The sequence below is a fragment of the Dunckerocampus dactyliophorus genome, chromosome 4 (genome assembly GCF_027744805.1).
Source record: "Dunckerocampus dactyliophorus isolate RoL2022-P2 chromosome 4, RoL_Ddac_1.1, whole genome shotgun sequence".
Classification (NCBI taxonomy): Eukaryota; Metazoa; Chordata; class Actinopteri; order Syngnathiformes; family Syngnathidae; genus Dunckerocampus; species Dunckerocampus dactyliophorus.
The window spans coordinates 10,746,155-10,758,450 of NC_072822.1; the positions used below are offsets into that span (position 1 = coordinate 10,746,155).

Genomic DNA, 12,296 nt, shown 5'->3' on the forward strand with positions numbered 1-12,296 from the left:
GATTAAAAAAAGACACAAGGTGACTAATCCTTTTTTTTTCATCAAGCGTTGAGATTTGGCATCGTGTTCGGCGAACTTGCTGTGAGACACAGACGTAAAATATAACGTCTACCCCGTGACTTCGATTCCACCTGTTCACCAATCATCTTACATAATCATTCATTAGTGATGAGTACCTATACATTTTATCATTTTGAATGCCTTTAATAAGTACGAGAGGCATATTGAAGAGAGACGGGGGAGGGTTCCGGAGCTGAATCTAATCTAACAGCCACTCTTATTGTGAATATTGAGTCTAAGTCTTAGGAAAATGTCAAGGGGTAGGAGCGAGCCGTGTTTAAAAAATCTACATTTTTATGGGTGTCTCAATTACTGGCGGATTTTCGCCATTCTGTGGTGGTCCTGGAAAGTAACTGCCACGAAAAGTGGGAATCTACTGTATACCATAAGCGCTGAAAAACGACGCCTCTATTCAATTAATTACAGAACCCCCTACAGTCGCCGGGTCAAAAAAAATGCCACTGACAACTGGAGCAGACCTGCCAACCTTTTTCGCTCATTAGCGGTATTAGTGCTGGTTGAGCAGTTTCCTCCTGAACACAATTACAACATTGGTTCTGCTACTATGTTGTGCAATATAAACTGCCTCCACAATTATTACGCTATTTGCATTGTTGATTATTAGTTTTATTATTTAATAATAACAGTGAATCCAAAATGTTAATAAACCTTAAACTTGAATATTTAAGGAAGTGAAAGGGAGGTTTTGTTGAGAATATCTCTGTGTGCACAATTATTAGGAACCTATTAGTGTGCAGAATTATGAGGCAACTGAAAGAAAAACAAAAATATTCCCATCTGACTACTTTACTTTTTTTACTTGATGAACAGTATGAACAAAACTCGATTGTTATGCAACATTTACATTACTTGGGGGCCACACGGTGGTCTAGTGGTTAGCATGTTTGCCAACACAGTAACAGCCTGGAGATCGGGAAGATCTGGGTTCGATTCTTCCTTGGGCATTTCTGTGTGGAGTTTGCATGTTCTCCCAGTGCGTGTGTGGGTTTTCTCCGGGTACTCCGGTTTCCTCCCAAAAACATGCATGTTAGGTTAATTGGAGACTCTAAATTGTCCATAGGTATGAATGTGAGTGTGAATGGTTGTTTGTCTATATGTGCCCTGCCATTGGCTGGCGACCAGTCCAGGGTGTACCCCGCCTGTCAGCTGGCATAGGCGCCAGCATACCCCCGCGACCCTAAAGAGGAGAAGCAGCATAGAAAAGGGATGGATGGACATTACTTGGCAGAGAACGCGTTCCATCTGATCACGGTAACATTAATATCTAATGCTGGTGTATGATAAATTGCGATCTTGCTACATTATCCGACCCCTACTCTATAGGCTGTTTACAATGGCCCTATGATTAATAGTTGAGTTTTGAGACAAATTAGTGTGTCACTCAAATTGAGTGCAAACCCTGCAATCTGTTGAGCTGTCTTCCACTGTCAGCATCCAGTTGTAAATAGTGATAAGGGTCTAAAGCTATGTACTTTAAGCTGAGGGCCCACAGTGTCAATCAAAAGAAAACAAAAGAGGCTTCTCTGCTTCCACTGAGTGATGATGGCTGTAGTACATGGCGATATAGCTCTCAGAAGAAATCCAACTGGCAGGATCTTGAAACAGGGAGCCTCAAAACCATGTTTTGACACAGCGGAGAGGGGGAAGATTCTGCGTTATAAACAAAACTGGGGAAATGCTGCTTTGATAATGTCAAAAATTGGACGCAACTCAACCAAATAATACCCTCTGCGGAAAGGTGTCTCAAGACGGTAGCTCACAGTGGTGTAGGGATGCAATGACACCCGGAGTTATGCTTTTAGTATATTCTAATGCAATCAGTGTGGTGCAGATATGAGGATGCTGTTAGTTCGCAGGAATAATTGGGATGGAGTTGACACACCATTGTAGGGCCAACACGGTCATTCAAGCAAATGCTAACAAAGACAGGACACATTACAGCGAGAGCAGAGGGAAGCTGACTTTGACATGCGACGCATGGGTGAAAATAGCCTGTTAATGAATAGACAGCAGAGAGGGGACAGCAGAGGAGATACATGAAGCGTTCTGTGTGGTAAAATATTGCTATTGTTAGGCACTGCTTGGGGAAAATGTGCTGCGATGCAGAAAGAGTGGAAAGTCTTGACAGCCTTCCGGTGGCAGTCTGACGGCTGAGCAGGGCAACTGAAGGGAAAGTGCAGTGGAGGGCCTCTGTAGGGCGACACCGGGGCTCGCTTTCACAAGTCAATAGATGAGCTGCACTGCAATGCATGGCAAGGAAATGAGAATAGATGGACAGAAGCTGAGTAAGCCTCATGCTTTTTCCCCCCCCTTTTGGGCACCTGTCATGGCTACGATGTTGGGATTCAAACACATGCATGGTAGCCAAGAATGAGAAGTCTCAGCTTCTTGAAGAGGAGCTTGGGAGGATTTTGAGATTTGGATGTCGTTCCTGCAGTTATATGCTGATACTACGACATGTGTCTGACACTTTGGCATTTTGTCTTCTTCATGGGGACTGTCTAAGCCGCCAATGATGCACTTCTGTTTTACCTCAGCAGTTCCCACTCCTGCATGGGGAATGCCAAAACATTATTTCCATCGTAATTTTTCCATTTCATTTATACTTCTAAGCAGTTAGATAATAAGATAAGTGGAAAAAAAGAGACAAGAATAAGATATTTATTTAACGTGTATTTTTAAGGAAAAAGGTTTACATGAGCAAAATTGTAATTTTAACAAGATAATGTAAAAATTCCCACTTAAACCCAACAGACGCTGTGCCTTTTCACCCTTTACAGATACTATGGGTATTTTGTTTTTTCGGTTTTTATTTTCAAGCCGTTCTGGCTGGGTTGAATGAACATACGTCTGATATGCTAGAGAATATTAATGTTTGGAACATTTTAGAATTGTCCTCTCTATTTTTTAAATCAGCCAAAAACATGAGCGACAATATGATGGACATAATACGTGTCACAGTAAATGTGCCCCAGTGGACCTTAGACAGGAAGTGATGTCAGACCTTCAGAGTCGAGTTTTAGCATGTTGTGAGTCATGGTCCCAACAGTAGCTTGTGTTATTATAATGATTATTAATCTTATTATTATCGTGCCTTTTGTGAGATGATTTAAACCTGCAATAAATGCATTTTCTGCCGATCATGTCTGGTCCTTGTCTCACTGAACACTGGCACCTGGTGGCCAATGTAGAATACTACATTCACGTCTTTATGCATTCATTCACAAGGCTTCTTCTGCCTTGTATTTGCATTTTAGTTCATTTAGTTGGGTCATTTAGCCATTTTTATGCTTGAAATGTTTAATTTAGGTCAAAAATAAGTAAAATTTTCTTAAATATGCAAAAAAATATTTACTAATAATATGCCAGCGATCATTTATTAATTAATTACTTTGTGAAAAAACGTGATAGAGTGAGGGTGCGATGTTCAAATCGAGATGTAGCGAGGGATGACTGTAACCCTTTATTTTAAGATTTAAATTTGGGCGACTGGTTGTCCATTTTACATTTTCAGATTTGTCCACCAGATGGCACTACTTTTTCCAATACAAAGCATGCAGCAAAATTTGATTTGCTGGTGAAATGATAAGTGCGGAACACTACTGATATTGGATAATGTCTATGCAGAAGAAGTGTTTGTGTGTTGTTATTGTAGTTACTTTCTGGGGAAGCTATGTAAATATGGGTTAAAATTCTGAAAATATCATTGATGTCATATATATGAGCAGCATTTTTTGTCGTTAATTCAGTCAGTGTATGTATTGTATGTAATGTATTTTAAGGAAATTGTTTTATTGTTTTGTCTCAATGGAGAACACAATGGTGATATGTAAACATACTGCCCTCTAAATAGTTGAAAATACAAACATTGTATATGCATATTTCAGGCTGAAGTAGTTTTAATATATAATAATAATAATCATAATAATAATATATTGACTTATTTAAAGTGACAATTAATATAGTATATTTTTACAGCAAGCTGACATTTTTTGTCCTAAAGGCCAAATGAGTGAGGATATGAAAGCTCACCTCCCAGCAAAAAAAAAAAACAACCACAACACTATTATTGTGTCGGCCCTGTTAGAGTAGGCTTATTCCACATAAAAGACACCCACACAGTATTAAATGACTTGACAGTTAGGTCCTCACGTCAGCAGGCACTTGTGAGGAAATTGGTCCCTTGATCCAGACACTATGCAGATGACTACGACACCTTAGGAACAAAATGATTTGTATTACATGTAGAACATGTATTTTCAAATAAAGCATCACAACAAAAGAAGCGGATTTATACATTTTCCACTATCTAACTGTTGTGTATAAGGCAGCAAGTCAAACATTGTTGTAATAAGTGTTATGTTTATTAGATGGAACATCTTTGTTCAGCCATATTTGCTAATACACTGATGTGTTTTGTCGTGTCTCCTTAGGAGGGCGGCTCCTGGTTCTGATCGTGTGGTTGAACTTTGCACCTCAAGCTGACGGCTGCCCTGCCAAGTGTGTATGCTACAGTGAACCGCGGCCCACCGTGGCCTGCCAACAACAAGGACTCTTTTCCATTCCTACTGAGATCCCAGTGCGGAGCCAGCGAATATTCCTCCAGAGCAACAAACTGACGGTAGTGAGGTCTACAAGCTTCAGTTCATGCCAAAATCTCACCGTCCTTTGGCTCTATTCGAACAACATAAGCTACATTGAGGCCGGTGCCTTCTATGGCTTGGAAAAACTGGAAGAACTGGACATTGGGGACAACAGCAACCTGCGCACAATCAGCCCTACAGCCTTCCGAGGTTTAACAAAGCTGCACACGCTCCACCTGCACAGGTGCGGCCTGTCAGAGCTGCCAGTTGGGGTTTTCCGAGGAATGTTCTCCCTACAGTACCTTTACTTGCAGGATAATAACATTCTAACCCTGCATGACGACACTTTTCTGGACCTTGCCAACCTCACCTATCTCTACCTGCACAATAACAAGATCAAAATCGTGACGGACAACATGTTCCGTGGTTTGATCAATTTGGACCGCCTGCTGCTACACCAGAACCGTGTCATTTTTGTCCAACCAAGGGCTTTTAGTGATCTGGCTAAGCTTAAATCTCTCTTTTTGTTTTTCAACAATCTCACCGTCTTGACGGGGGAAACTATGGACCCACTCACGACCCTCCAGTACTTGCGCTTAAATGGCAACCAATGGATTTGTGACTGTCGGGCGAGGACCTTGTGGGAATGGTTCAAGCGTTTCAAGGGTTCTAGCTCTGAGTTGGAGTGCAATGTTCCCGAATTCCTGGCAGGAAAGGACCTGAAACGACTAAAGAGCGAAGACATGGAAGGATGTGTGGAAACTCCTCAAATCCAGACCAATCTCTTCAGTTCCAAGGCCCCGTCTGGCAAGTTCCCTTCTACCGAGAATCCTCCAGGGGACACAATTCCGAGATGCTGTCTTGGAGACAACGATAAATCCTCTATCCTGTCTGGCAAGAGTCGCCAAATCACTAACAACCCCCTGAAAGAAAAGGAGAACATGTCCAAGACAAAACATAAGGATCAAGAAAGAATGAAAAATGAGACCCAGAACAAGCAGAATGATGGACCACTTGGAACCTTATCCAACACCCTGGACAAGTCTATGGAAAGTATAAACCCCGAGCTTCTAGACAGTCTAGAATCCTCTACAACCTCAAACAAAAAGAAAAAGAAGTGCTCCAAAAAGCCCAGATCAGACACCCACTGCATCAAAGGCAGCGGCCCTACGTTGCAAGTTCTGCGCTTTCTCCTCATTCCCACCATCTGGATCTCCCTAGCCATGTCTTAGGACTCCTGATATAGTTCTCAAAGCAGGACTCAAGATTGTGAATGCTCATGACAATGATAAGAGATGATGCAGTAGCATCTACGACAGACAGTGACGGGCCAGTGAGTTGCTACGACAACAACAACAGGGACGATGATAAGAGTACATTTAACAAAATGGATGCCTTTACAGAACACTACAGATCTGATGTATATAATGAATCGGTGCCCAGAATTGTTTGTTCTTTATGTACTGAACTGTACCGTGTCTAAGCTGCCCCCATTTCTCCACCATAAAAAGCTTCTACTGTTGAAAGAGAGCACCAAGAGTTAAAAAAAAAAAGACCTACGGAAATTCCGACACAGTAAGCACACAAAGAATGTTGGGTCCGTTTAAAGAAAATCAAAAGAACCCCCCTCTCATTATTTATTGAAAGTGATGCATTTGTTGGGTAATGTTGTTTTTTCATGTTTTTAAAAGAAAACAACTGTTTTATTGCGCCCCCATTTTTACTTTTATTTTCAGGAAGGAAATGTTATATGGGTAGCATTTGCCAAAAGAATGCTGACGATTTGTTAACTGCAATGGAAACATAGAAATGCATTTTATTTTACTTGTGTACAAGTATGAATATATTATGAATAAAAGTTCTTATTTCATAGATGGTTTGGATAGAGTGTGTTACTTTTTGGGAATATATTATATTTACTCAAATGCCTTTCCACAATTAGTATTAAAGGGATAGTACGGATTTTTTGACATGAAGTTGTATGACATCCGCATCTGCAGTGTAGTGCATCAACAGTGACTTAACCCCCACTTGGTCCTGTGAGCCCAGGGGCCCGTTGCACAAAACTAGAATAAGGGATTAATAAAGAGTTCACAGATGTTACTGTACGATGCGTTTTTTGATATGCTAAACAGGTAACAAACAGCATTAATGATTTGATTTTAATTATGATATTTTCAGCGGAGCGTATTTGTGCACTACTTACGCACACAGCATTGCAAATTGTCTCTGCAATACTTTGCCACGCTTTGTGTCTTTGTTTTATGACTGTAGCGTTGTTGCCTTTCTTTTTTATTTGCTCTTTTGCATCCTCGTAAGCCTCTATGAGGCTTCATGTCAACAAATCCAAACTATCCCTTTAATATTTACAGTATTTTTCAATAGACAGTTAATAGCTCCACACAACTACCGGTAATATTACAAACAATCACTGTTTACTCAAATTGTCAATCTATTGAAAGTTGGTACATTTTGCCAATAAATGTAATTCACAAAGAGGAGATTAAAAATTGTAATTGCAACCGCATGACTATAAAAATGTATTTGTACAATAAAAACCTCCTCCCATAGATGCCTGATACGGTCTTCAGTTGAGTGAATAAAGTCATAGTTATACGCAAAATATTAGTATAAATTTATTTACGGTTGCCAGTCCGGGGTGTGCCCCGCCTCTCACTCAAAGTCAGCTGGGATTGGCTCCAGCTTACCTGTGACCTTAATGAGCACAAGCGGTGTAGGAAATGGACGAATAGAAAGATAAAAGTATTTATCAAGCCATTGTATTAGTTTGGGAAAATCATGTCTGCCCAGTCATGGTGCTTTAGGGTCATAGTGATGTCTTCTTAATATTTAGTCCCCTCTCTGGCATTCTGTTAATAAACAAATAATTGATTGATTAAAACAAGTTACGAACAATAGTTATTAAAAAATGCAGTTCCTGTCATAACCTTGATTTTGGAAGAAGCAGCTCTCATCATTTCATAACAAGTTTTCGTTATTGACATATTTTGCAGCCTGCGACTTCACTTCTGGATTTGGGTGGGAGCCAATATATATAAGATATACAGTATATCTTATCTATGAAATATCGTGACATGACTATGGATTATCGATAAGCTCTCGGCATGTATCGTTTTTTTATTATTATTAAAATATAGCTGCTATAAGCGTCTATCGCCGTTCTTTCTCAGTGGGCCAAGTCAGAAAATCGGGTGGACGTCACAGAAGAAAAAGAAATGAAAAAAGAAGACATAAGCAAACCACGCGTAATAGCGGACTCGGCCGGTGAAGTTCGATGGAAACATCCGCTAGCGTAGTTAAAATCAAAAGTGTAGACTCACTTTGGCTTTTATAGCGCGGATGAGACAACGCTGACTTAGCAGTATGGAAGACAATACGACCCACGGGCGTGCCTTCACGACAGCAACCTCGTTTGCCACCACGCTCGCAAACTGTGCCTCGTAAGAGAAATGTTCGTTTTTCTATTTAAATGCTAAATGTTGTGTTTTTCAATCAGGAGACGAGTGTTTACGGTAGTTTATGTTTTACATTGTCGTGCTGTTCAACCTTATCTGGTCGTTCTCTGTCTCTTTCAGGTGAATACCTCACTACTACGTCACTACATGTCTCTCGTCTACTTGAGAGACCTGAGATGTGGTGTTGTTTGAATGACTTTAGCTTTAGCTTCACTGTTTGTCAGACACCGAAACTAAAATCCGGTTGATGCTTATGTTGCACTAAAACAGTCTCATTCTTTTTGCACCCTTGCTGGTTGTATCTGGTTAAGGTATGCTGCAAAAATTCCATCCATTTCCTATCCCACTTGTCCTCATAAGATCACAGGTAAGCTGGAGCCTCTCCCATCCCGTACTGTATATTGTATTGTAAACAGATATAAGACATTGCCCATAATAAGACAGTGTGTCTCAATTAAATGCTGTACGCATACTTAATAAATGCCTCAGCTCACATACGCGCCCAATTGTTTAACCTAGGGAATTTATTTGTATCTTTACTATGGCGACATTTAAGTATGTACCACAAAAAAGGGCTCTATTCTTCACAATAATTTCCAACTGTGGGTCATTAAACACAAGTGGGTCACTGACCTACTCTGGGTGGGTTGCGGACATCTAGTAAAAAATGTTATTAATATAAAGCCATTGTGTGACTTTATTTGAAATAAAATATATTTTGGATAGGTCATTTTGTGGTTTCATTCAGTGCAATTGTAATGATTAATTTACTTTACTCGTTATTTCTATCCATACAGTTATATCATGTCGCTCATCATTTCCTCATAAATGGACATGTAATTATGTTTAAAAAGACAACATTTGGGGTGGGGGGCAGTTTGTACTAAAAGTCAGTTGCAACTTAAAATCATGGGAATCTGACAGTCCCAGGTTGAGATCAGTTGAGAACTCTGACTTTAGAACAAACAAAAAAAAGAAAATGAAAATAAAAATGTACATATGGTAGGAAGAAGTATACACATACTAAAAATACCACTAACAAAATAGACATCAGCATGGTCTTACGGCCCTGCAGCAAGTGCAACCCTAAACAGTAACTGGCGAACACTAGTTCTTGCTGTGCTTGCCCATTTTCGGCAGGTGCATCTCAAATGCACACCTTACTTCAAATAAATTTGTGGTAAACTCTGCAAATGAGTAAGTAAATACCCCATACGTTATTTGAGGATATACGGTAAGTATACAATGGCGGCTCAATGTTGGCATAGAATAACAAAGAGTAAAACAGTCCTCACTGTATCTTGCTCAAAGAGAAAAGGATCAGATAGCGGGGTCTCCACATATCCCTGGAGCTTTCCATTGTCGTCGATTAACTTGGAAAAAGGAAGATGCCTGAAGGAAACCTGAGACGATATTGATCTTGAGTGAGACTCAAGTGGGAAAATCAACAAGGCCCCTCCAAAAGAATGTAGCTATCCTCAGCTGATGGACACAATGGAGCTGTAAGCAGTTACAAGCTGGGTAGATTTTCACAATGAACTCCGAGAGTAAAATAATTCACAACTTCTTTTTAGGACAGTTGCAGCCTCTTTGTGTTATATCCACACAGAATATGTATGAATTGTATGTCCTGACAATTTTTACATGTAATGCAATTATTAAAGCTGTCCAGATTGCTGAGCCTGTCACATAAACTGTGCTGACCTTGCATAAATCACACATTCAATCATTCCTGAAAATCTTATTTCCCTCGATCAACGTGCATTTTACATAATGAGGTAGGTATGCTATGTGTATTCATTCCATTATATTTTGCTGAATGCATTTGATTTTGTAGAAAACTTTTTTTTTTTTAAAGTGGTGCATATTTTAAAAGTTTGTGTTATTATTGGTTGTTGGTGTCAACATTTCAGCTTTTTCTTTCTTATTGTGCCTTTTGCTCTGTTGGCGTGTGCCGGCACCTCCGGCTGGGCCTTGAGGACCGGGACGGACATAAACCGAGGTAACACTGAATTTATTCTCTGTAATCCAGGTCATGGTAATCCACAAATTTACATGATAGTCAAACTCTGTCCTGAAATCTTTTCCCTTATGTCCGCGTGACCTTTTACCATGTCAAGAGCTAATTCATTATGCAACCCTGATAGAACTGAAATAGCCTTTTAGAGCCGTCAGTTGCGTAGTAGTTCACATAACTGACTTTTGTGCAGTTGGCATGAGATCATTCACTCATTATTTTTCTATCACTTATCCATTTCAGGGTCATCGGTGATCTGGAGCTTATCAAAGCTGACGTTGGGTGAGAGGTGGGGTACACCCTGGATGGGTTATCAGTCAGTCACAGGGCGACATGGGGTTGATTCTCACTCAATGGGGTTTTCTATAGGATATCCAAAATAAGATGACTAAGTTAGCTGAGGACAAAGGTCATGACTGGTAGGCTACGTGATTTATAGTAGTTTCTACATATCCCTCTGACTCTTGTGACATGTATCAGGTTAAAAGTTCACATGGAGAGCATCCTTAGAGTTCATGTTAAAGTGTGAAAGCTGTCTTCAGGGTAAAAGGAGCTTAAAAGCATACAAACAATGAATCCTTGCATGTTTCAACATGTCTCGTCATTAAAATGACCGGTCTTAAACCTCCTAATGCAAATTCTAGCAGACGTTCCATGTCTCCTACCTTTGATCATAAGTAATATAGCATTCCCCCCCCAAGCTTTAGTGAATGTGACTCAAACATCTGAGCTCACAGCTTTAGGCAAAGGCTTATGAGAACGTTTCAACTGTTCACTGCAGACATAAGAAATACAAAATACATAAAATTGCAGGATGGGACTAGAAAAGACGACAGTGTGCAGTTATGCCTCATGAATAAAAAAAATGACCCCAGCTACCGTTTGCAACTTTGATTGCGTATGATTTTTATTGATTTTTTTATTTATTTTACTGTCAAAGAGAAGCAAACCTTGAAAGTTGCCCAACGATGACATAAAAAGTGGACAGTGAGGTGACTTTGACCTTTCTTTATCAGTAACCTTTTTTTGCTTCTGGCATGCTTCTGGCTGGTTCATGGTCTAGTGGTTAGCATGTTGGCCAACACAGTAACAGTCTGGGGATCGAGAAGACCTGGGTTCGATTCTCCCTTGGGCATTTCTGTGTGGAGCTTGCATGTTCTCCCCGTGCGTCCGGGTCCTCTGGTTTCTTCCCACATTCCAAAAACATGCATGTTAGGTTAATTGGAGACTCTAAATTGTCCATAGGTATGAATGTTAGTGTGAATGGTTGTTTGTCTATATGTGCCCTGCCATTGGCTGGCGACCAGTCCAGGGTGTACCCCGCCTGTCGCCCGAAGTCAGCTGGGATAGGCTCCAGCATACCCGTGACCCTAATGAGGAGAAGCGGTATAGAAAATGGATGGATCTATCTATATTGGACAATATATGAAATAAGAGCATTGATAATACACAGGATATATACTGTACATGAACATAAATTCTTATAATACCCAGACTAAAATTCAAGACAAAGAAGCAGAAGACTACTAAATTTAAATAATTAGCAAGACTGTCAACATAAGGACATGCCTTTTTGTGATTTACTTTTAGGTGTCTTTGCTTTGCTGGTGCTGGAGCCCTGGCTAACATGTGCACTGCAGATGTTGCATCGAACATAACGGCTGTTGAGCCTTTTGTAACGTGGCTCCACACCTTCCCCTCTGCCTGTCAAATGAAAATATATACATAACAATATGAATTATATTTACTAGCTATTGAACAGTTCCATCTGCAGCCACTGAGTATTTTTGCAAACAGCTCAAAAACAAATGTTCAAGCAAACATTAAAAAGCGGGGAAAAAAAGGTGAGCAAACAAAATAAGAACTAAAACATTCATCACGTTTGTAGACTTAATACAAGGGACTAGACTACATTTTATGTAACATTGTAGCTGCTTTCAAAACATGCAACATAGAAAATTACAACTAAATACATTACTTGAAAAAATGTCTAAATTATTTTAAGGAAGTCACATACTGTAACATTCACATAACTTGTGAATATATGAGCCCCTTTAAATTCTGCATGGAAGTATGAAGTGAAGTGGGACGCTGTGTAAATCTGCACATACAGTATCTTTATTTCACTTTAAAACACTG

General features: G+C 39.9%; 1 protein-coding gene across 1 annotated transcript in view; it reads left to right on the forward strand.

Annotated features, from left to right (window-relative positions):
• The window catches only part of rtn4r (reticulon 4 receptor), a 70,181-nt gene extending 58,678 nt beyond the window's left edge, over positions 1–11,503 (forward strand). Inside the window, exon 2 of the mRNA XM_054773125.1 lies at positions 4,515–11,503. Coding sequence (XP_054629100.1) covers positions 4,515–5,896 — 1,382 coding nt within the window. The 3' untranslated portion in view covers positions 5,897–11,503. The remainder of the gene's footprint in view (positions 1–4,514) is intronic.
• The last annotated feature ends 793 nt before the right edge of the window (positions 11,504–12,296 follow it).